Source organism: Lygodium microphyllum, chromosome 16 (assembly GCF_053477565.2).
Source record: "Lygodium microphyllum isolate KBCC chromosome 16, Lygodium_microphyllum_v1.1.10, whole genome shotgun sequence".
Classification (NCBI taxonomy): Eukaryota; Viridiplantae; Streptophyta; class Polypodiopsida; order Schizaeales; family Lygodiaceae; genus Lygodium; species Lygodium microphyllum.
In genome coordinates, this window is record NC_141150.1 from 50,122,606 (window position 1) to 50,149,161 (window position 26,556).

The 26,556-nt window shown below is 39.1% G+C and overlaps 1 protein-coding gene and 1 non-coding gene across 2 annotated transcripts; both read left to right on the forward strand.

The window, feature by feature from the left end:
* The first annotated feature begins 2,209 nt into the window (after window positions 1–2,209).
* Window positions 2,210–8,474, forward strand: LOC148022798 (UDP-Glycosyltransferase superfamily protein). The gene has a single exon (XM_087695721.1). It carries the CDS (start codon window positions 6,287–6,289, stop codon window positions 7,871–7,873), a length of 1,587 nt encoding a protein of 528 aa, XP_087551847.1. The 5' UTR covers window positions 2,210–6,286; the 3' UTR covers window positions 7,874–8,474.
* A 3,100-nt stretch (window positions 8,475–11,574) lies between these two features.
* Window positions 11,575–11,655, forward strand: TRNAS-UGA (transfer RNA serine (anticodon UGA)). The gene has a single exon. It is a non-coding gene; the product is annotated as a tRNA-Ser (tRNA).
* The last annotated feature ends 14,901 nt before the right edge of the window (window positions 11,656–26,556 follow it).

Consider the following 26,556-nt stretch of genomic DNA (forward strand, 5'->3'; position numbering starts at 1 on the left):
GCAAGATAAAATACCTTCAACACATATATTGTAAAACAACAATGCAGACAACTTGCTATTCATAAAAACCCTTGGCCTTCAGTCTTCAAGTCTTCTTTCAAAATGCTATCTACCACAGAGCCCATTCATGGCTTTGATACTATGTTGAGAGACAGAGAGAAGGGTTGGAGCAACAGAGAGGAGTAGTGTGCTCTCATCTCATTTTCTTCATTATTCCATAACACATAATTGAAGTAAATACAACACACTAAAAATCTTACAGACCATTCACTCATAGCCTAAGCTCACCGACACTTGCTGATACAGCTGGACATATGACAGGTGACAGAGTGTCGGTTATACACATACTAAAGATAAAAGAGCTATTAGTAGTTAAAATATACAAAAAATAAGTCCTTGATCTAAATACTTGGTCAATAAATTGATTTGCCTTTTGAAATGTAGACCTGAATGGGCAAAAAATAGATCGTCTAGCCTGGTAGAAGTTGCCTGAGTGCAGATTGAGGCCGCCTAGCCTGCCAGAAGTTGCTCGAGTCCAAAAATGAAAATTTGCCTTGGTAAATGCAGTAGCAAAGGGTTAGAAACAAGCCACCTTGCCCTGTTTGACTCCAAACGCGAGATTTGCAGCATGTGTAGAAGGCGCCCAACAAGTTTCGTCATGGATAACACGCTCCTTTTTAAGATCTTTTACTCCTATGCGTGGCTCTGATACCATGTGAGAGTGTGCGACTAAAAGAGGAAAGTGAATACGGAGAAAAGAAGACAAAGAGAGAATGCAAGAGAGAGAGAGAAGAAACAATGTGATTGCAATGGTTGAAGGTACAAGGTTGCAACAGTCAGCCCCAACACGCAGCTCTACACGTCAATGTGGGCGCCAAATGGTAGCAAGGGCATGAGAGAATGAGGAGGGATGGTTGATCATGAAGGATCAATGATGGATAATGGAAGTCGGAGGGTAGGCTGTCTATATATAGGCTTAAAAGATGGAAAACCCTAAATGTGGTCAAATCCCTTAAAAAATAGTCAAAAGTGCCCAAAAAGAAATGCACTAGTACCCTTTATCTAAAGTGTCTAAAACATATAAAATGACAGACAAATACAATGTTAGAGCTCCTAACGTCCTTGTCGACTCAGACTGAGACTCATAGGCAGGAGATGACTACACAAGACACACGGCTGCTAATAATTTTATTGTTTCTTATAGCCTTCGGCCCGAGGACTCATTATTTAGTGGTTATTGTTGAACTTTAGTCTTTGTGTCATATGGCATTTGTGATTCCTTAGTTTTAACTTTTACTACATTTCTCAATTTGCACTGTTTCTTGTGGTCTTCAATCTTAGTACTCATTATTCAGTGTTTACTATTGGACTTTAGTCTTCAAGTCATACGACATTTCTAGGTCACCATTTCGCATTGACAATTATTACGTCTACTCTTCAATTTGAATATTCACTATTCATTTAGGTTTTAATTTTCATGGCTCAATTATTGTTTTAAACTTTTATGGGATATTTTTAGAAGGCTTTTGAGTTAAGCTATTGTATTTGTTTAGTTTCTTTATAGAGTATTTCAGTTATGTCTAGAAAACATATGATTTTTAGGTTCCCATCCCCATCCCGGTCCCTTATCTCTCGTCCCCTATTTTCCTGTGTCCCCCTGTTTCCTCTGTCCTTGTCCTCGTCCTTGTCCCTTGTCCCTTGTCCTTGGTGACTATGCATACTATAGACTCTCTCCTGAATTGTCCTATTCATATGCTCTGCCATACGATTTTGGGGTGGGGTGTATGGGGCGGTCAACTGATGCTTAATGTTCTTCTCATCATAAAACTGCTTAAAGGCTTTAGATACATACTTTTTCACATTGTCAAATTGTAGGCATTTTAACCTATACCCAGACCTTATGTGAGCAATCATTAATGAGAGTAACGAAATACTTCACGCCACCTAAAGACTTGTAGGGCATAGATCCACAAACATTAGAATGAATAAGAGCTAGACGCTCACCTGTGTGCATAATGCCAGACTTCTTATGCGAACTACATGTTTGCCTACCATAAAGTCAGTGACCATAAGAATCAAAACATTTATAGTGAAGAGACGGAAGATACTACAAACGGGTGAGCATGCTCATTTCTTTTAATGATGTGTCCATAAAGATACATGTGGTACTATAGTCATTGTCAAAACATGGTCAATAGACCCAGATACAAGTAAGGGATAAAGAGTGCCAGACTTGGCATCTTATGCGAGGACAAGATTTCCATAGGTAATTTTCCATGAGAAATCCCCAAAGGATACAAAGTAAGTTGTATCATCCAACTGTCTAACAAATAGTACGCTTTTAGTCCAGGTCAGAACACGGTGTATATCATGCAAAGTAAAGATGCTGCCTAAAGTAAATTGCAATTGTACATCCCCAATACCAACAATATCCAATGCTAGGTCATTACCCAATTTGACAGGTTGTGTCGTGCTGTGATAGGAGTGGAACCACTCTCGATGAGGGATAACGTGAAATGAAGCCCTTAAATTAATCGATCAACACTGAGCATAAGTGGACGAGGAATGTAAACTTCGGAACATTAAGAGAAGCTGCAAGTATGTAACCATCATCAAAATCAATTTGAACAACATCAATCTCTTCAATCTTGACACTGGACTTATTAGGAACAATATTGTGATCATCCTTCTTTTTTTGCACTTTGCCCTTTCCCTTTTCTTTGCGCTCATCATTATGCATTTTATGACATTGTGACCTGCTTCCCACAATAATGACAAGTCAATATGGACTTACGACCATGGGACTTACTGTGAGACCGTCCACATGACTGAGAACGAGACTTTTGAGAGTCTCTCTTGCGGCGGTTATTACTGCTCTTAGCATTATTGTCTCTAATTGTCAAAGTATGAGAGCTATGGGAAGCATCAACATTCTTTCTGTTAACCTCTTCATCCAATAATGCATCCTCTACATCCTGCAATTTCAGCCCATTAGCCGGAATATTTGCACACATAGTAGTATGGAATGTATCCCGTGATTTAGGCAATGTAACCAGTTAGAACAATGGTAGAAGATTGTCCTTAAAGTCAATCCCTTGCGAAGGCAAGTGGTTGAAATAGAATGAAACTCATTTACGTGGGCGGACATGGAAGTCCTCTCTTCCATATGAAGGTCCATGAGTTGCTTCAGCCAATACATCTAAGATTGTCCTTAAAGTCAATCCCCTGCGAAGACAAGTGGTTGAAATAGAATGAAACTCATTTACGTGGGATGGCGCGTCGGCTATGTGAGAGGTAGCCATTAGTGCTCGGCTTGGAACGCTTGAAACAATAAGCGGTCCGTGGGTCTCGGGGTAGAGCTTCGTAGCTCCCCTCTAGCTCACCCCCAGCATATTATACACATCCCTCCTTGGGCGTTTCTCAGTCCTGCGGTGCTGGCTAATAAACCCAGGGCCTTCTTCACCATCGCAGGGCTCAACTCCACCTCTACTTGATGAGCTTCTTCCCCTCTTCTTACCATCACCATGCCATAGTTTCTTTCGGCATCGAAGCTCCTCAGAAATTCTGCGCACTTGCTGTAATCGATAGCCTGCCGACCTTCTCTACATACTTCTGTAGACTGCATTGGTTCAAGAGTTGTTTTACAACTAGCTCCTCCATGATGGAGTCTTTTAGGTTTAGGGTAAACTTGAATGCACACTAGCTAGAACCCCTCGTTTCCACCAATAGGCCATACTTTGCTTGCTCTTTTACCGTGAATGGGAGCTTGCCACCTTAATCTTGCCCTAGATGTAGAGTCTGTCCAAGAAAGAGAGAGTAGCCGATGACAATGCTTTGGGCCAGAAGATGGTCTATTGTAAATTACTGCAAATCAGCCCAAAATTACAGCCGATACAAGGGCTAAGTAAGAGAAACTGCCAAAATAGTGAGTTATCCACTAATTGCAACCAATGAACTGTCAAGACAAAGTGTCTACTCTTATAAACAATGCTGAAAACCTCAATCGCAGCATGTTGAAATTAATACAGCAGTAAATCCAAAACAAAGCGATCCAAAAAATGCAAGCTCTAATTGCGAGGTCTATCCTGTAACAAATGGAATACGTATGTGCAACTAGCAGTGACGGAGCATGTAACTAGTACCGAGAATTGTTGAATTCAGTGTGTCAGAGAGAGATATATCCAATGGGCATAGACATCATGCATATAGTAGGTCTCAAGAATAACTAAAGAGAATTGCCAAATGCACAATTGATTGAGCAAGGGTAACGAAGCTCAATACATAGCCCAACAGGGTGGATACATCACTGACAGCACACCGACAGAGATAGGTTCTGGCTCCAAAGCAAGAATCAAATCATCCCACAAGGCAAGTAACTGCATCCAAGTAGCATCCAGAGAGTATATACATCAAATGAAAGTCTCACTGTCTCAATGAAGTAAGCTCAAGCTCAACTTCAGAAGTCCAAAGCTCAATGTGAAGATCCAAGTGTCAAGTAGCTCCCATTGAAGCAAAACTGAATGATAGACGAGCAATCAAGCTCAATACATGAAGTACATAAGCATCTGGAAGCTAAGATGCATCAAGACCATACATTCGGTAGCAATTCATGTAGTAAATCCTCAAGCTCGCAAGTGATAGCCATTGTAGTCACCAAAGCATGTAACCAAAGCTTCGAGACATCAAATGATGCTCAAAAGCTTTCAAGAGCATATCCGGGTGTAGAGCATCAATGGCATACATCAATACATCGAATGAAGTATTGGAATGACATCCAAGAACAATAGGCATAAACTTCCCAGACAAGTGCTTGCTGCCCACTATTACAGCTGTGAAATCTCTGCTAAAATTGAGCCAATGCAAGCTCAAATCAATTCAATGGCAATCCCAAGCATTAAACAACCATCGGGGGCATCAAGGCCAAAGCATCAGAGGCATCACGATGCATTAGGAAGCTCTATGTATGCTGCCCATAGGTACAACAGCAGTAAAATGCTGTCAAAACTGAGCTATTTCAGCTAAATCCAATCCATGAGCTACCTCAATACATTTGCCAAACATCTTAGCATCAATGCATATGCATATGGGCATCAGTAGGCACATACATGAGCTCCAAGCACTGAAGTAAAACCCTCGCAGACTTTCATGACAGCAGGTCTGCTGCTGTATACAGCAGATAGCAGAGAGTAGGGAGCTCAAATGGTACCCAAAATCACAAGACCAATGCCAGCGGAGTGGCCATAATGATTGCCAAGGTTGTCGAGGAGCTTGGGGAGGAGGCAGACTGACCAAGAATGGGGCAGCAGTAGCAGGTGCAAATCACACTGCTACTGCTGTACCTGTTGCTGTCCTTGCTGAAGCAAATGGGGGTGGGGGAGCACTTAGAAGTGCTCAAGTAAGCCTATTCAGCCTGGATGAATCGCACACAAGCTGGGAAGAAGCGGGTGATCAAATGCATACCTTGAGGGAAGAAGCCATGGCTGCTAAGAACAATGAGCTGTAGGTTTCAAATCCGGGCTGAAGTAATCACCAATGAAGCTCTTCGAACCAATGCTTCGATACGAGTTGAAGAGAGAAGCCCAAGTGAGAGCACGGGCAAGTAGGAGCAACAAAGGTGTGAGCTATGGCGGATGGAGCAAGAGAGCAAGAGAGAGAGAGACTTAAGATGTGGGAATTCCAAAAGTGTGCGCGACCGGCCTCCCTTGTTCTCTTAGTCACTCTGAAAGAATAAAGAATGAAGTGACAATAGTTGGCGCCCGCCACTTGCAGTGTATAGGTGTGCGGGTACAGTGAGTGTAGTGAATACATGGGTGGTGTAAGCACAAGCACCTTTACCCCCAACAAAAATTGTGTCTGATGTGTTGTATGGACCTTATGTCTATTCCTTGCCAAAGGGCTTTTCTTTCAGTTCAACAGGTATCTATCTTCCTAATTGGCGAATTTTGTTAGTTAAGTGTACATTGCTTGTAATTTCCTTCATAACATTTGGAAATTCTGCTGCCAATGTGCAGCCTTTTGTCATTGAGAATTTTAATGGACATGTCTCAGTTGTTTCACTTCAAATGCTATTGATTGTCTACATTCCTTGTCCTCAAATGGGATCTCACAAAGTCACAGTAAAGTCTATAAATCTTCTCCACTCCTGATCAGGCTAAGAAACTGTGTTTGCAACTCTCGAAAAGAAAAATGAAAAACTGCATTGAACTTTGTTCAACATTTATGGAGAATACTCTCATGTTGCATACTTTGCAACCCATATGTGTTATGACATGCATAGAACAAGTGTATGGATAATAGAATTCATTTAGTATTAGATGTTAGATGTAAATCACTGAACATCTTTAAGCTGCTCAAATGTTTCAAAATCAGCTTGCTATTTCTTATGGTCAACTTTGGTGTTTCTCTCTCTTTTTTATGGCAGCGAATGGCTTGCTACCAAAGGATACATTGGCTCATAGCTCTTGGGGTTGCATTAACTGCAATTGTTGCATCTTTTGTGACTTACAACTCTTCATGCACCAATTCCAAGTTTTTATTATGTAAAGTACGCCAACTAATTGGTTTCTGCTACTTGCAATGGAGGTGGAGGAGACTGTTTCCACTTACCGTGAAACAATTATGGGGATGTAGTGAAAGTGGGTTCTCCCATGGGTTGCTATGGATGGCTCCTTTCCTGTCTGGAGGAGGTTATTGCTCTGAAGCCTTGGCATACATGCTTGGATTAGTAGAAAGCAGGCTGGTGCCCAATCTTGGTATTGATCAACACGGAGATTTGGCAAATGAAGAATTTTGGAAGGGCCTCCCTTCCAGCACAAAGACTATTCTTATTAAAGCTTATAATTCAAGGTACCCCTTAAATGCTACTGTTGTGATCTGCCATAGTGAACCTGGAGCTTGGTACCCTCCTCTTTTTGAGACAAATCCATGCCCCCCAACTGGTTATGATGAGCCATTTTATGTTATCGGTCGTACAATGTTTGAGACTGATAGGTTGAATGCTGACCATGTAAAGCGCTGCAACCAAATGGATGAGATTTGGGTACCAAGTGAGTTCAACATGGAGACCTTTGCAAGAAGTGGGGTTGACCCTTCCAAATTGTTGAAGGTAGTTCAACCAGTTGATGTGTGGTTCTTTGATCCCATGAAAGTAAAACCCTTGCCATTACCTGCGAACAGACGTCTGTTTGGGCCCAAGCTCCCAAAGCATGTGAAGTTTCTTCCAGAAAGTAGCTTCATTTTCCTGAGTATATTCAAGTGGGAAAAACGAAAAGGATGGGACCTTTTGATCAAAGCCTACATGAAAGAATTTTCTGCTAAAGACAATGTTGTTTTGTTTCTCTTCACAAACGAATATCACACGGAAATAAATTATAAAAAGTTCATACTTGATTATGTAAAGAGTACGGAGTTACACGAGCCAGAACAAGGTTGGCCAGCATTGCATGTCACAGACGAGCATGTACCGCAGGTTGATCTTCCGAGAGTGTACAAATCTGCAAATGCTTTTGTGCTACCATCAAGAGGGGAAGGATGGGGGAGGCCACATGTGGAAGCGATGTCTATGGGGCTGCCAGTCATTGCAACCAATTGGTCCGGGATGCTGGAGTATATGACTGTAGCAAACAGCTATCCTTTGCCTGTAGATAGATTGGTGGAAGTGCAAGAAGGTGCTTTCAAGGGGCATTTGTGGGCTGAGCCAGCAGTGCAAAGCCTACAGTCACTAATGAGGCATGTGTTCACCAACCCGATTGAAGCAAAAGAAAAAGGCATACTTGCTAGACAAACAATGATGGCAAGGTTCTCACCGGAAGTAGTTACCAAGGAGATTGTTGCCCACTTGATCAGAATAGAGAAAAAAAGACAGGCTGTTTAGAATTTTGCAGGGCACCATCATCAGATGTTTTGTCAGTTGTTCAACAATTGCAAAGGCTGGGTGCCAATCTCTGTGCAAGCAAACGTAGTTGAAACAGCTGATCAAGACAGGGTACGACTGATTGTATATGTTCTAGCAGTAGAGACAGTTGGAAGCTTTTCAGGAGAAGCTATGATAGGGATAACGGCTCTGCTAGACAAATTGAATAGGGTATCTTGTAGAGTCAGTTAAGTCATTGTCCCTACATGCAATGAATGACAGGAAACTCGTGAAAGCATGCATCTCATGGATATTTGCATCACCCACCCTGCTCTCAACAGCTGAGACCGATCCTGTTGAATGACAACCTCATAATCTTGGTGGGATTGATACTTGAACCATTGCTACTTTGTCAAATTTACTTCATTTCTAAGTTTGTCTCTCAGACGAATAGCACCATAGACTCGAGGACATTTTTTCCTGTACATGTACCCATATTGTCTCCTACATAACCGTTCACATTTGCAAGGTTTATTCACATGAAATGGTGGCTGCATATTTCAAAATCCAAGATGATCACGTATGTCAAATTGATTATAATTCGAAATCATGTTTCTTTTGTGCCCAAGGATTTCACCACGATTATGTTAATGTCCATAACATATGTAGGTAAGGAACTAATTTTTCTTAGTTACGTTGATAATTGTTCATATAGATCCATTGAGCAACTCATCCAGCTTCCTATGATGTACAATAAAAAGCCTATTAAAGCTTTTTGCCAGCCCTACCAAGGCCTATTGTGGTCTGCAAAAAAGGTGAGTAACATAGTTGTAAATGCTTGGTCTAATAATAATTATCTCATGAGTGGAAGTATAAGTATAATGGGTCGACAAAGTTAAGGATCAATTCTTCCTTTGAAATGTTAAAAAATTTCTATAGAAATTGCACACAAATCCAAGCTTATGCAAAATTAGGTAAGCAAGAGAGCAAGAGAGCAAGTTGCTTTTTGATAAATCTAAGATAGTGTGTGGAGTAGGGTCATGGCACCATGCAAAATCAAGGTACAAGAAGCAAGGTTGCATACCTCCAGAAAAACACAAGAATCAAACACATGCTCTAGGATTCCTATTGTGAAAAGTGATTAGAAGATGTGGAATTGCTTTGGCAAAGGCAACTTAGTTATTGGATCTTCTATCTCTATGATTGATAGAGACTATTAAAAGAAAATTGGTGAGTTTGCTTCTAGATTTGCAACCCTTCTTGTCACAGTATGAGGAATTTCTTTATAGGTAAATGCTATGAAAACGGGAATAAACATGTAGATTGATTCATTTTAAAAGCATTTCATTTTTGGATTGTCCATGTTGTCATGGATAATGCTAAGAATGGAAGTCCATAGAAAGGCTATTGGAAAGGTGTTACCCGAATTTCTATGCAAGTGGTTGTAAAACCCATGTCATGAGACTTCTTACTAAATAATGCTTAATTGACAAACGTTTTGTATATTTCTTTGTTATATTTACCTAAATTGGCTATTCATACTATATTGTTCACATGCTTTTACTCTCTAGAATCACCTTGATAAATCCAAATACTACTAAAATACATTTTGCATGTACAACATATCACAAGGGGGAAGATGACCAAATGGGAAAGTATGGAATAAAAGTGGAGAGTTCAAGAATAGTTGAAAAAGATATTTTGGCTAGGTATTGTAGATATTGAATAAGTTTATGATGATTGTTGTGTTTGCCATTTGAGCTCTTGATATTGAATTCCCAAATCTTGTCAATTATGGATGGTATAGTTGGGTGTGTAACAAAGGATCTTAAATCCTAAAGAGTTAGAGCATTCTATGTCCAAACCTTCAATGAGCGATACTCTTACAAAAAGGAAAACACTTTCATGAGCGGTGGGTCTTTGCTTATCTCCTCCATGGTACGGAATCCAAATTTGTTGAGAATTTTAATATAAGGAAGACAATGAATAGTGAAGTACTTTTATGGTGTTATGGAAGGTCTTATAATCTCCTTCTTTGCGTGCATCTACTTCTAGCTCAAATGTAAAAAGTGCATTTCATACTTAATTTCTTGCAAATAGAGTGGAGAAGTAGTGTATACATATATTGCATTGTACATATATTAAGGGCTCTTGAATGTGATGATGTGTAGGTGGACACATGATTTTTTGTAGAGAACAAATAATACAAGCCAATGCAATAAGGCAAGGTCTTGTTATCACACAAGAAGAGCTAAATGATAATTTGGCAATTAAATTAGAGAAATTCAACATCAATCCATCCATCTTGCTCTAGTTTGGTTGTAATGACCAATTATGGCACTGATGTTTTGCACAATGGACAAATATCATGAACATGTAGTATAGATGAGGTCTTAATTGCAATATATTACAAGAGCCTTGCGATTGTTGAGCACTTTTTCGAGAGTGAGCAAAGTTAGTAAACCTTAAAACTTGAAAGCCACTACTCGTATACAACTTACAAAGTGAGGAATTGAGAAGTAAGCATTTCAATCGAAGTTTGAGCATTGCTTTTCCTCCCTTCTTTACAATCAATGAATAGATTTTGCATCTAGTAGATATTTGTCTTCCATAGTCAATAGCTCCCTTAATTGGAAAAAAGAATGTAATGGTTAACCCACAATGCTCCAATGGGTTTTACAATGCATCTAGCCAAGTAAAGGTGGAACTTTTGTATCCTTTGAACTAGATCCCCCAATTCTCCACCTATACTATAGTATCATGCTTAGAACTCTATTAGTAGGACATTCATGCTTACTCAAGATCTGTGCTTGGTGCATGTTGCCACATACATCTTCAAGTTGTGGCTTCACTTGTTCTTGTCTTCTATCTTTGATTGGTGCTTACTAAGTATAGGTTAGGTATCTATCTTTGATTGTTTTTGTTTCTAGCTCTTTATTAAACCCCAATCATCTACCAATAGCTTAATAGCTTGGACCATGTAACTTCCTTGTAGCAATGCATGTTAGACTCCATTCCACATGCATAATTATTTTAGATAATGTATTGGTTTTGAATGTAGATGATGTATAGTAAAAGAGATGTCCAATCACTAAAGCTACTTGGGGGTCCTTGAAATACACATACTAATGTTGATCCTTGGTTGAAGTAATTTGTCACTTGTAAGTGTTTATCCTTGTGTGGTGTAAGAAGGGGAAAAGGAGCATGATCTCTTTTTCATGAACTTCTAACTCCTTTATCATCACAAAACACCATCGTGGGAGATGGAGATTAGCTACTCTCTCGATGAGTTGACCTTGGACAACATTTTAAGCCTCATGAGCAAGTATCAAACCAAGTTTAGACCGAAATGCTCACCATATTTCGTGTTTGATCGAGTCAATACATGCAATATCCATTTTGAGCATTAGTGCATTATTTGTATTATCCACTATATCTCTAATCTTGTGTACTATCATATAAATGGTTGGTGATGATCTTTAGAGTAGCTCCTTTTACACTTGGATAGCACACGATAGTTCTCCATGTACCCTTTAACATCACTTGTGTAAATTTTCTCTATGAATTTTAAGGACTGCTCCCCGTATACGCCACTTCTTGCCTTTGTCAGATGTCGTTTGTCTAGTACGTGTGTTGGAGACTTCCGTCCTTTTGGTATAGGTGATCTGTGTTCATTATATATAATATGTTATATTGATTAGATCAGTCAAATTGAAAAGTCGGGTGGCTTGGCCGAGTGGTTAAGGCGACAGACTTGAAATCTGTTGGGTTCGCCCGCGCAGGTTCGATCCCTGCAGCCACCGACTCTTTTGTAAACCAAGCAAAACCATACATATATGCTATGTTATTACTTGCTTTTAAATTAAAGTCTTTTACTTCTATATCTTTTTTATATAGTACGATATTCATAGCATTTAAAGTCTTCTACTTTTATATCTTCTCTATATACTAAGTTGTTGATGTCTCTTAAAGTCTTTCACATCTAACTCTTCTCTCATAGATTTGGTATGCACATACTTATATTCTTACCCAAGGAACACTAGGTCACTTTATGTCTCGTTACCATCTCTCTCGCTAATTTTTTCTATTTATTCTTTCAGTTTAATTATTTTCATCATTGGTATGATAATTATCATCTTGTGTTGTGTGTGGGGCTATGTGCTATGGTTGCTTGTTGTTGTGGCCTTTCAGATTTTTGCCCCCTTACTAAAAAAAACCCCTAAATTCAAAAAATCTCTCTCTCTCTCTCTCTCTCTCTCTCTCTATATATATATATATATATATATATATATATGCTATGACCACTTGCTGTCTTAGAAAATCTTAGAAAAACAATCCTTCATTCACACACCCCTCTCTCCTCCCCCGGCGGGTGCGTGCTTGCTATTGTGCCGCCATCGCTAGCTGCTTGACAGCTAAACTGCTGCTACTGTGGGCACCTACTTTCCGCCCGCCATTGTAGGTTGCTCGCCACCATGGCTGCTCCCCTACTTTGAGAGAGAGAGAGAGAGAGAGAGAGAGAGAGAGAGAGAGAGAGTAGGGGTTTCTCCTTCAAACAACAGTGGAGTATTAAGAAAACATTGAACTGTGTGTTTTTTTGGGACAGATTCCAAATCAGGTTTGAAAGCTTGCTCGGAATAATTCTAGTGGTTCAGTCGTTCTGCAAGCCGCCACAACCAAAATCATAAAGTAATATAAATGTCTTGGTTATTCAAAAAATATATTATCCAGCCTACACACACAAAAAAGTTATAAACTTGTAAGGTTATGCTATGATAATTGCTTATTACAGAAGCGTAGCCGAGCCTATGTGACACCTTTACTAGCAAAAACAAGGTGATAAAAACCACAAAAATTACCAAACCGGAGGTTGAAATAGTGGGAAAGGCCATGCTATAAGTAATCCCACAATGGAATGAATTGATCAATGTAGAAGATCGTAAATGAGAATTTAGATTTTGTTGTAGTATTTGTTTCCCATGCAAGCACATTCTCTTTTCCAAGTGCTTATAAAATCACAAAATTAGAGCCAAGTCTATGTGTGATGGATCTACAAATAAAAACAAGGTGATAAAAATTATAACAACTTGCCTAAAGGAGGTTTGATATAATGGGAAATGTTAAAATATAAGTAATCCTACAATCAAACAAACTTGATAAGGTAGAATGTTGTAAAGGAGCATATAAATTGCATTGCAACAATGGTATCACACACACACACAAATGGCTATTAACATACATCTTATGCATGGACACACGTATGCACACACATATACACACAAAAAATCTAGCTAAGCGTTTAAAATCCTTTTCCCCTCTCGGCCCTTGGCTTCTCTTACTCCTCCAATCTTTATGATAGAGGAAGCTAACATCCTAGTTAGCTTTTAGGAAACACGGGAGTGGGCAACAACAAAGGACGAACTCATCTATGTGCATCCATTCATCTCTCCAAAGTATTTTAAAATCTTATTTCCATAAAAGAATAACAAGGCATGGAACTTCAACACATACACCATAGTGGCTCCCATCTCCACTAAAATATGATTGCAACCCCTAGTTGAAAAAGACCAGAAGCCATTGAATACTCAAGGCTTGCATATGATGATGCCATTGGTCTCCCATTGAATACTGAAGGCTTGTAAATGATAGTTGCCATGTCTTATGATTGCAATGGTGGGATGTTGGATAGAACTCTTATTCATGTAAGAGCTTCAAAACACTTTGGACAAGCTACCTCTCACATAGCCTTTGTATAATAGATCGATGACAAGCATAGTGAGCTCACCTTCTTATCTTCATGTTGTGGCCAAGATTGGAAGGCTTGTCAATGACTCCATGATTCAAGAAATGCTATGTTGAGAGCACTATTACTCCATTGCCTCCATGATAATCTATGGTGGCTCCATGGATAGATGAATGGGAAGAAGAAGAAGGCAAGATGGAGTATAGCTTCTCCCCACAATCACTCACTCTCCCTCACACACTCTTACTCTTTCCCTCTCTCTCTCTCTCCACAAAAACAAGCAAGACGATAACAAGAAGCAAGAGTGGTTCCCTTAAAGTTGCATACACAAGAATGAGCTTCCCTATTCACTTTTTAGTTTTTAGACAAGGTTTTACATTTTAGGGTTTCCTCTAAATGTTGGTTCCCTCATCCGCCTTTTTGTTCTTTGGCTAGCCTTTGGGGGTATTCTTCTGATTTATTCAATCATCTTCAAATAATCAAATCTATCCTCTCAAAAGTGAATAGAAGCTTAGCACCCACAATCTCACCTAGTTGTGGGTCTTCCTATCTAACCTTAGAAGATGTTACAAATTGCACAGGAGTGAGTGGACTCTTAAATAAGTTTACAACTAATAATGCAACTGCCGAAAATCATTGGAATACATTGTAATTGCCAATTGAGGATAGCCATGCCTAAAATTTTCTGGTACATTACACCTTTGCTAGACTTGACTCTTCTTTACCATTTGCGATTAACATTATCTCCCTTCTAAATGAGTGCTAGTCCCATGGCACTCATTATCATAGGTGGCATATTATAGCTTACATAGAAAACATGGAATGCTTGGGGTTTTAAGGTGTTGGCCTTAGAGGAGTGTTGACATTTTTTAATGAGAGATACTTGTGATACTCCATGGTGATGGTTGAGGTTACCGTTGGTGATAAACTTTTTGCAGAGGTGGTGGCCATTGGTGGCATCCTTGACAACAAATCACTTTTGTGAATAAAGGCTTTACTAGAGCATTGGGTTGAAGATTCTAGAAGGTATAAGAGCCATTGTTGATGGAAAGGTGGTGACGCAAGGGTCACTCTCTTGCATTCACTCTCTAGGGGAAGTGCTAGTCTTCTTTTTCATGCACATGATATATTTCGATTGTTTGGGAGACGTGTTAAGCCATGCATAGGCTGTTGTGTAGATAGTATGTGGGTGTGCATGCATACTTAGGTATTACTTAATTAGAAGATAACTCCATTAGTTCTTTGTGGTTGCATAGTTGATGAAGGAAGGGAATTTCAGTAGGTGGAAAAAATTATCACTACTAAGGTAAAAGGGTGCTTGAAGAAGTTCATGGGAGACACGGTTAGTAGGTTGGGCAAAGCATTATATATAAGCGGAGAAATTTTTAAGAAAAGGGTCTCCCATGGTCATAAATTCTTATGGCAACAGTGGAACTTGGCTTCTTTCTTTATTGACTTTTCACCTTACTTACATTGGTGATTGTGAAACTTGGCTTGATGACATTAAGATGAATAAATGAAGAGAGTGAAACTGACATGTCTAGAGAGATCCTTGGGTATGTATTGTCCTTAATGTGCCTTGAGTGAGTGTGGGGGAATTGAGAGAAGGGCTAGGGGGTTAGAGACGGAGCTGATTGACTAAGGTCACTCAGTGTACCTAGCTTGAGAACCCTAAGGTGCATTGCCATGATCATGCATGCATATTCATTTCTTTTTTTGTGAATATGTGAGTATGTGTGTGCATGTGTGTGTGCGTGTGTGTGTGTGTGTGTGTGTGTGTGAGTGATATAATGAGGCCTTTAGCCTTACAAAAATGATTATAAAGTATTGGAGATTGAGAAGTTGAACATGAGAATGACCCTAGCTCTTTGCATCATTAGTGCATTGCAACACACATAAAGTGAATGTTGAGCCAAAAGGATTGAAGCATGAGCCTTGACATTGTAGCAAGTGTTGTGTTGAGGAACTATATACATTGAGGTGAGGTTCGCACATTCTTTCGAGGATGTTGATGGCTTTTGAGGTTAATGTCAAGTCTGAGGTGGATGCCAAGGTAGACTCTACTTGACAATGTTAGCTTCTTGATGTTGATTGTCTTCTTACATGTTCTCAAGGTTAGTTAAGCCTTTTGATCTCCCTTGTGACTTTAGTGCTTTTTGCGTTTCGAGCTTCGCTTGGAAGGTTTACTTTGTTGCTTCTTAATATTGCTACTTGTCACTTGTCTATCTTGCATTCACTTGATAAAATTGAGAGTAGATGTAGTTGATTCATTCAAAAATTCAAAAAATAATTATACCATGATCCTTGATGATTCATAGCTCATTCCCTCTCTCACACAAAAAGGCAGCAATGGTTTTGAGCATTGCAAGGGGTAGGTTCTTAATACATGCATGCATTTTTATATTTTATGTCGAAAGAAAAATAAAATAAAAGATTAAAGATTTATTTATATACAGAAGTATAGAAGTTTATTTATTTTATAACTGCTGTTGACCCTTTCAACAATGAATTGAAGAAATGAGAATTATATTATAGTGATGCTAACAATTCATGTTTTAGGATCATATATGCCAATATGTGTGATATAGGTTGGGACATCCATTAGAAAATCACATGAGCCTATTCTACTGGCCATGTAAAGCTGTTCCTCACTTAGCATTCTATCCAAGAAGGGATGTAGCATAATGTGATCCTCCAAATGTCTATTACAAGTCCATGCAAGTACTCTAAGGGATGAGAAGCATAATGTGGTCCTCTAAGGGTCCATGTTTGCAAGAGAAAATGCATAAAAAACCATTTAAATCCTAAAGTAAAAAAGCAAGCCCTTCGACACAATCAAGGCCCTATTTTGTTTGCCATAGGGTATGGATCATAATTAGGTCTGATTTTGTTTAGAATGTCTCATTGTTGTGCAAATTTTGTTCATTTCATTACGAATGGATGGCCTAAAGGATAAAAAGATAGAAAACATACCTAATGGTTATCCATAGTTCCCACAAGTTGTAAACATTAGAAAGGAGACAAGTGTTTGATATAAAAGCCTCAAAGGACCTTCACATTGGCCAAGAGGGTGTTGCATATAGAAATAAGGATATTGGAAAAGTAATTATTGTTGAGAAATGTGCAATCACATCCACCATAACCTCTTTGTATGGGACAAACAAGGCAAAGAAAAAAACTGCAAATAAAGCCTTAGACTAGGTCATGTATGCACGATTTATTAAAACCACGGTTGTTGAATACCATGGTCCCTTTCCACCTATCTCCACCTACCAATACCACCTATTGTAAGCCTATAAAAGGCACTCATCCCCACACTCATTCAGTCAGTCATTATCAATAAGTTATACTTGCATTATGCTTGGATAATATTAGTTGTTCTTCCTTGTCAATGCTTTTGCATCATTATGATTGTCTATTTGCTCATTAGTGATCCTCCATAGCATGCATTCTCAGTATTTTAACATGGTATTAGAGCATGTTTTAAGTCAGTGAGTCATCAGCCCACAAATTGAGTCATTCCAGTTTGAATTTCTGGCTCCCTTCACTTTTCCATGAATCTCTCACCTACCTCCATAGCTACCCATCTTCAGTGGAGGGCTTGAATCTCTCAAACCAGGCCATTTAAACTCTTACTTTCTTATGGAAAACTCTTCCTTTTCTCTAGGAGCTCCTCCGTATCACTTCAAAGCCCAATATTGCTGCCTCTCTACTCCAGCATTGCGCCTGCAATAGCACGTTGTCCAGATTGCGCCTTCTGCTGTTCGTACGTCGAATTCCGCTTGTACACATCGCGATGCCGACGAGCATCATATGGCTTTGATAGCCTACTTCCTAAGCTTCATTTCTATCAAATTTTTTTTGGAAATGATCAAGTATTCAGCTCACAGGAGGTGAAAAACCAGGCTGCCCCCTGAAACCCTAATGCAGACTCCATAGCTATCAAGCTTCAAGATCTTGTTTTACTTCCTTCTCTCACTCCTGTGGCTCAAATCAAGTCACTGATTCTCTAATATGCTCCAGTACTTAGTCTTCAACAAGCATTCAAGATATTTACTAGCAAGGAGAGAAGATCTTAACAAGATTCTCAAACATTTCAAGAAACAGTGTCCATTGACACTCATCTAGTGCTTTTAGCACTAATGTTAGTTAACACAATCAACTTTGCCTCTAATCAAAAATGATTTTTTTGTGCAACTCCAGCATCAAATCAAGGAGGGGAAGCCTCGGTTTTGCATCAGATCTTGAAGATTTCAACTTCAAGGGCATCATAGTCACTAAATTGCCTAGTATCTCCTGATACTAATCACCTAGTGATTCTTAGCACTTGTGCTCAACTGAAACTGGAATTGTTTGGAGCTAATTTGTTGCTGATCTTGCAAATCTCAAAATGGGCAAGGATTCACCAACATCCCGATTCAATGGCGTTGGATTCCATACATGGCAAACTAGGATCAAATTGATCCTAATGAAGAAAGGCTTGTGGTCAATCACAAGTGGTCAAGAGAAGAAACCAAGGGAAGCTGCACTTTTAGTTGTATGGGATAAAAATGATGATAAGGCTCAAGCTATTATCAAGCTCGAACTTGATGACAACTACATTCATCATGTTGATGATTGTGAAACCTCTTACGCGACATGGGATCGATTAGAAACCTTATTTGGAGCTCATTCCAAATCCTCAAAATACGGTTTACTAATTGAATTTTTTAGGCTCGACATGCAAAGTAATACCTCACTTGCAACTCATTTGAATTATATGGAAAGCTTGTTGACACAACTTGCAGGAATCAACTTGAAGATGGATGAAGACATTTGCATTGGAGTGCTTCTCAAAAGTCTTCCACCTGAATTCGATAATGTGTCTACCACATTAATTAACATGCCAAAATCGAAGCTTGTGGACATCAAAGCCTCTCTTCTGGAAGAGGAAAAGAAGGTCAAGAACAAATGAGAAACAAGCATCCCAAGAGGAGACCAACAACTCCTTTGTGTGAAAGGGAAGAAGAACATAGTTTGTGACTTTTGTAAGAAACCTGGGCATATTGAGAAAATCTGTTATGCTAAGAAAAAGTCTCAAAGAGCATATCTTGCTACAGTCAAAGAAGATGAAGACAACATTGAAGAAGAAGGAGAAGAAGAAATCCAAGATCAAAAGGATAAGACTCACCAGTCCCTCTTTTGTAGCTCATTTTCTGATGATAGACTGTTTTAAAGTTCAACATGTGGACTTGCCTTATGTTCCCACCATAAGCTCCTAAACTCCTCATGTAGCCTCTGCACACTACAGCCTCTACACACTTAGTGAGGCCTTGTAACAACCTCTAGCTTTGTATGGTTGTTTTTGTCTCTTCCATGTCTACACTTAGCAAGGTTCTACTCACGACAGCCTCTGTATACTCAGTGTCTTTTACGGTTGTGATTGAGGAGGGGTGTTGAGAAATGTGCAATCACATCCACCATAGCCTCTTTGTATGGGACAAACAAGGCAAAGAAACAAACTGCAAATAAAGCCTTAGACTGGGTCATGTATGCACGGTTTATTAAAACCACGGTTGTTGAATACCATGGTCCCTTTCCACCTATCTCCATCTACCAATACCACCTATTGTAAGCCTATAAAAGGCACTCATCCCCACACTCATTCAGTCAGTCATTATCAATCAGTTGTACTTGCATTATGCTTGGATAATATTAGTTGTTCTTCCTTGTCAATGCTTTTGCATCATTATGATTGTCTATTTGCTCATTAGTGATCCTCCATAGCATGCATTCTCAATATTTTAACAATTATGAGGTAGAGGATTTCCCAACTAAAAAGCCATTTCTTACTTTATAAGGTTGAAAGTACTCATTGCTCTGACAATGCAAGAAAACTTGATATTGCAAATTTTAAAGATGCCAATCTTATGGAGGATGAGGAGAAAAAATTCATACTAGAGGATTTAGAGTCACTTAGTCTAGTAAACTTTTGAGAGGAGACAATCATTGATGTAGAAGCCTTAAAAACACTAGCCATGAGGGCATTACACATAGAAATAAGGATGCTAGAGAAGTACTCATTGGTAGTGCATAAGAATTCCTCAATAAAAATGTTGCTTTCTTTCCTTTATAAGGCCTTGCTAGATTCATTGCTTTGACATTGCAAACTTAGGAAAACAACATCATCCTAGAGGCTTTTGAGTCACTTAGTTAGGAAAACCTTCCTTTTTTCCTTCAAAGGATTTTGTTCAACTTAATGAATAAGTTGGATCATACTCCTTTGTCTTGATTGTTCATCGATGTTCAACATTGGTCATGATTTGACAACCCATACATTCCCATTGCATTGCGTGTAAACAAAATTTGTAAGAAAGATGATTTGGATTTAGCTAGATAGTCTGAGTCATCAAGCTCTTCTTGCATCCTCTCAAGGGGATAGGCTTGAAAGGTGTGATCAAACAATCATGCATCACTTTTTCTTTTGACACTTCTTTTGCTATATAAAAGGGTTTTAACTGCATCAGCCATTTTGTCATCTAGAAGATCTAAGTCCATGCGATTCCCAATTACAAGCGGACAAGGTAAAGGTGCTATATCCAATTGTTTTATGCACAACACGACAATATCTTTACCCGTGTCTATAGTCATATTACTGACTAACTCTAGGATGGATGATTTATCATATGATGATTGTAGGTGGTTCAAGTCTAGTACTATGCACTTGGTGGTTACGATTACAACATGTCTTCAATGTTGAGGTTGTATCTTTGCTTGGTTTTGCCTTGTTGCAAGTGGATGTATTTGTTTCCAACAGTTTTGTTGTTGATTGCCAGTGGTGGTCAATGTTGACAAGATGGCCATTGATTGTTGTTGTTTTGACGAGCCTTGATTTTCTCCAAGAATGATTGGTGAAAAATGGAAAGAGGTCATTGATTTTTTGTCTATCTTCTTGTTGTTCATGGGATTAGTGGTTCATGTGGTGGTAATAGTCGATGACTATTGTGATACTTTTTTTTGCATAATTGGTACTTGTTATCCTCTTGAGGTTGTTGTGGCACTAATTTCTTTATGGTCGATATGTGTGATGGGAGTTTTCACTTTTATTTAAAACTTGGAGCAACATGTTGCTCCATTGTGGTTGATGGTGTTACAAACTCTTTCTTCTTATAAACAACAATCATACATTTGTATTTTTTCTTTGCTATGTTCAGTGCTTTCACCTAAGACTATGTGATTAATTGATTTGGTTGGTGATGTCAAGAGATATTTGGGTTATTATAGAGGGTATCTTGGTAGTCGGGAAGATAGCAGATGGTCATCGAAGCTTCGGGACCTAGATCCATCTATTTCTAGTATAATAACCTTAAGCATACAATATGGAGTTGGGGGACATAGTGCACATGCTGGTTGTTCTTCTATATCAATGATACCTTGGTCTCACTTTATGGGAAGTGGATCTATGTAATTGAGTTGCAAGTGCAACAACTTTCTTGCTAGTAAAATTCACTTTCGGGATCCACTTTGTGAGGTCATTTTTAGTGCTCACAACCTCATTATCGGCTTGTTTTTCCTCTTTGTGTTCTTATGGATTTTGTAGCAAGGTGTTACATCTCTCCCCCTAGAGGCATCACGGTGTTACATTGAAGACATTGGTGGCATGTTATACTTGGCAAAGTTAAGATTAACCTTTTCAAAAGCCATAATGATTTGCATGTTGAGAAGGGCTAAGTGTATGTAGTGACAGTTGTAGTTGCGACATTGGTTTTGGCCTGTCACTTAAATTTCAACCCAATAGTGTTTGTTTCCCAACTCCTTTTGCATTAGTCAACACATGAAACATCATAGGGAGGCTTCAAATCTTGATACTTAGCACTACACTACACTTTCCTAGTAAGGTGCATGGTTTGCCCCTATATGGGCTCAATTATGTGTTGATCAGGATCAATTGAGGTAGCCCTATTTGTATTGAAGTGTTGTGCACTAGAATGTTATAATCAACTTCCTCATCAATGAAAACATCCAAGGTGCTTGCATGTGCATTATCTAGACCCTAAGATATGCAGGTGGTACTAGTTCCTCCTCTTAAGGGTGGGATTTTATGCTTGGTCTGTCAATGAATGATGTGTTAGACTCATTTGGTTTAGCATTCATATCAAAGTTCAACAAAATTCCCATGTTTTTGAGGCTTCATGCTCAAGTCTATTAATGATGAGCTCGTCATTTGAGTCTCCTTTTCTAGACATCTCATTATTGACATGTTGAGAAATAAGGCATAGGCTAAGTCATAGTCTACGTATGCATAGAGGCTATGTGTGAAGTGACTTAAAGGTCAAAAGGTATCTATCACTTTAGAGGATACTTTGTGGTGTATCAGTTGTTGACAATGAGAGTAGAAGAAGAATGAAGATGAAGAAGAAGAAAAACTCTTGAGTATCCATATCTTGTGCCATTGCTACTTCCATTACACATCCTATTCTATTCTTCTCTATTGGTATCAGATTAGGATTGTGAGATCAAAATCTTGGATTGAGGAGTGCATCAAATCGAGTTCTACATTGACTTGAAAGCTTGATGTCCATCATTAAATTAGGTACTAATCTTCGACCAATCCAAATAAAACAGGTACATCAGATTCAAGAGCTATTGTGGCTCGGATTTGAAAGCTATTAAGCTAATCTTGAATGCATTTTGGGAGCCATGGAAGGCTGCAGAAGGATGTATGAAAACAAGGTTCAATTAGTTTTTAGTTTTGGATCAGCTCATGTATTGATTGTTGGAAGCTAGGGGGTAGCTTAAGCTTGAGGCTTGCTTGAGCACGGGACTTGCTTACGAGAAGGAATCACATGGGTAACTTATTGAAGCACATGCCTTGCTTAGCCAAGAAGTAGGGGGTTTGTGTCTATTACAAAGAAGAGATGAAGAATTCGTATTGACTTGTCGAATGAGCCTTAAGCTCTAAAGTAGTGGCGACAACAAATGCTACTGCCTAGCGTGAAATAATTACCCCCTTAAGCCTTTTCTTCTAAGGCTTATTAAGCCTTAATCCAAAACTTCACTCCTTTTCACACTACAAAAAGTGAATTCGTTACTTTCTTATCTGCTTACACACTTGGGTCTCAGTGAGTTAGTTATTTAAAGATCTGTATTCACACTATCATGAGACTAAACTAGTTTTTTTGGAAAATCGGTTCGCTATTGGTCTGTTCACATCGGAGACAAGAGAACTAGCTCTTTTGAAGCAGAAAAGGTGGGTTTCTATTTGAGTTTCAAGTGGCTGTTTGGAGGCAAAAAAATTGTCAAAAAATTCCAATAAAATTAAGTGGTTTGAGATTGTTTGGGACTTCATTCTTGGCATGAAAAATTGTAGAAAAAGGTCAGGAAAATGGGTCAATTTTGGACTCGTGTTTTGATACTTTTGGGTCATACGGGCACCATTTGAATCCCAGTTTCATTGTTTCTTGTTGGACAACCAACGTTTGATATATGGGCACATGTGATAGCAATTGGACACATGTATGACATCTATTGCAGTGGAACTCAATTTATATATATTTTCTTGGGCATTTTGAATGCTTTATGATCTCAGTTTTGATTGGTTGATACTTCATCTTATTCACATGATTGGATATTGATTTGGCACATTATATACAACTAGTTTTGTTGAATTTGCAATTTCCATAATGTCAAAAACTACTCAATTTACACAAATTTTGGGTGACAAATTGACAAAGGATAACTACAATGTGTGGTCCTACCGTATGGAGAATTTCTTGATGGGGAGAGGTCTTTGGCATCTCATTACAAGTGAAAATGTATGCCTATAACTATTGGATGAGCCACTTGAAGAATAGAAAATGGTTTATAAGGATTGGACATGCAAAATGAAGAAAGTCTTGCATTGGATATCTATATGTATCTCAAAGACATTGATTTCACACATTAAAAAGGCAAATACTTACAAAAATGTTGGAAAATCATTGAAAAGATGTATGGCACTTGCATGGAGGCTAAGAAAATACAACTAAGTAGAGGTTTCATGGTGTATGGCAAGGAAATAGAAGCATCAATGACTATGTGGTAGAAATAAAATAGGTTGGAGAATATATTGCTTCAATAAATGCACCAGTTAATGATGATGATTTGGTATCTATCACTCTAAATATACTTGGACTAGCATACAAGTACCTTAATACCTCCATTTTTGTGAGAGAGGCTCTATGCTTGATTTTAAGAGTTGATTTCTTTGCTTTTACAAAAGAGATTAAGTTGGGTCTCAATGCATCATCTCCATTTTTGTGAGACAAGGCTCTATGCTTGATTTTAAAGAGTTGACTGCTTTGCTTTTATGAAAGAGATTAAGTTAGGCCTTGATGAAAATGCTATGTTTAGGGGTTGAGAAAGCATCTAGTTTGGGCACTATGGAGGTGGATACATTGGTGATGACTATGGTTTTAGAGGTGGTTCATCACCTAGAGGTAATCTCTTTACCATGGAGCATGTACTTGATAGTATGACACATTCTCCTAGAGAGGATGATAGCCTTTTGGATTCAGGTGCTAAAAACCATATGACTCACCATGCATAATAATTTGATAAAAAGAAGCAAATACAAACTGAGGAGTGTGGCTAACTATAGGAGATGACACATAGCATAAGATAACTCATATTGGGAGTGTGCCTTTTGTCAAGAATCGCGTGGTGGAGGGACTTGCTCAAGATGCTGCGCCGAACACACACAGAATGCACAAGGAGAAGCTCACTCAAGAGACAAGAAGAGAGATGGAGGCCAAAACGTTTTCTTGCTGATTTCTTCTTCTTCTTCTACACACTTTACAATGTACACAAAGTATAGATAAGATACAACATAAAGGAAAGTGGCCTACTAAGTCAAACAATGCATAACCGACTACACTAGTCGACTAGCGCTATAACTATGCCAGCTGTAAATAGGTCTAACAACCTGAATATGATAAGTAATGAGTCAGTGGCCATGTGTGAGTCATAATGACCACCGACGTGCTAAGTGTAGACGTGTGGACCCATCTAACCAGGCAATCCATCATCAATGTCCGCATGTGTTGAGCTTGTTATCTCAACACTCCCCCTCAAGCTCAACTGCATCTCTGCGACTCCAAGTAAGCTTCGAAACTTTTGAAGCTTCTCTATACCCAATGCCTTCATGAAGATGTCAGCTATCTGATCCTGTGTGCTGACATACACCAAGTCAATCTCACCTGCTAGTACCTTCTCTCACACAAAGTGATAGTGTACCTCAATATGTTTTATCCTGGCATGGAACACAGGGTTCCTAGCCAACTGTATACTGCTCATGTTGTCACAATAAATGACAACTGGACCTTCCATCTGCACATCCAAATCAGCCATTAACTTTTGTAGCCATACTACCTCACATGATGCAACAGCAGCACCTCTATACTCAGCCTTTGTACTCGACAAAGCAACTATAGATTGCTTTTTGCTGCTCTAAGCAACTGCTGCACTACCAAGAGAGAACATGTATCCGCTGGTAGATCTTCTATCAGACATACTACTAGCCCAATTTGCATCTGTGTATCCAAACACCTGTACATCTGTACCTGCCTCATAGAAAAGTCCATAATGTAATGTGGATTTCACATATCTCAATATGCGTATGACTGCATCCAAATGTGGCTTTCTAGGTACTTGCATAAACTGACTCACAAGACCAATAGCATAGCTCAAGTCTGGCCTTGTAATGGTCATGTAGATCAAACTCCCCACTATCCTCCTGAACATAGTAGGGTCTTCTATCTCATCCCCAACATCAGCACTCAACTTTACATTCTGGTCCAACGGAACTGAAAGTGGTTTGCATGCTGTCATGCCATACTTAGACAACATATCCAAGCCATACTGTCTTTGGGACAGCCATATACCATCATCACATCTGATCACCTCAATGCCAAGGAAGTACCTTAGCTCACCTAAATCCTTCATCTCAAACTTCTTCATCAAAAAATCCTTGACTTCAGCAATCCCACTATCACTATCACCTGTAATAATCAAGTCATCCACATAGATGACTATGATGACCAAACCTGCATCTCCCTTTCTCACATAAAGTGAGTGATCAGCATCAGAAACATAAAAGCCAATATTGACAAGATACTCTCTGATCTTGTGAGACCATGCTCTAGGTGCTTGCTTGAGCCCATAGAGCGCCTTCTTCAACCTGCACACATACGTGGGATGCTCTAAATCTTCATAACCTGCTGGCTGATCCATATACACTTCTTCCTGCAAATCACCATGCAAGAAGGCATTGTTCACATCCATTTGCTACAACCTCCAACCTTTGGCTGCTGCCAAAGCAATCACACATCTGACAGTTGCCATCCTAGCAACTGGATTGAAGGTTTCATCATAATCTATGCCATATGTTTGGGCATAGCCTTTTGCAACCAGCCTAGCTTTGTGCCTACTAATAGAACCATATGCATTGTGCTTAATCTTATAAATCCACTTACATCTAATAGCTTTCTTTCCCTTCGGCAATGATACTAGATCCCAAGTCTTATTGGCCTCTAATGCAGCCATCTCCTCATCCATTGCTACATCCCAATGAGCATGACCAACAGCATCCTCAAAACAAGTGGGCTCAACATTCTCAACTAGTTTCACCATATAAGCATAATAGTGAGCTGCATAACCTTCAAAACCAAATCTTTTAACAGGGTATCTGACCTTGCTAGATTTGCGTGCCATTGGATCACTCAATGGAGCCTTTACATTACTATGAGCTCTCTGTACACCTAGTGTCCTGATAGAAGGAATACCAAGTTCATCATCCAAGCTCTCTGAGCCACTGGAGTCTCCATCAAGAACTGCATCAATGCCATCTGACACTTTATTCTTTCCTTTGTCTTTACCTGTAGTGCTACTAGATGCACCTGAAGATGTAGAGGTACTCAGTCTCCCAGACCAAGGACTACCAGAT

What these genes read in the sequence shown, in the direction of transcription:
- LOC148022798 (XM_087695721.1), top strand. Translation starts at nt 6,287, where the DNA reads ATGGATAATAGAATTCATTTAGTATTAGATGTTAGATGTAAATCACTG.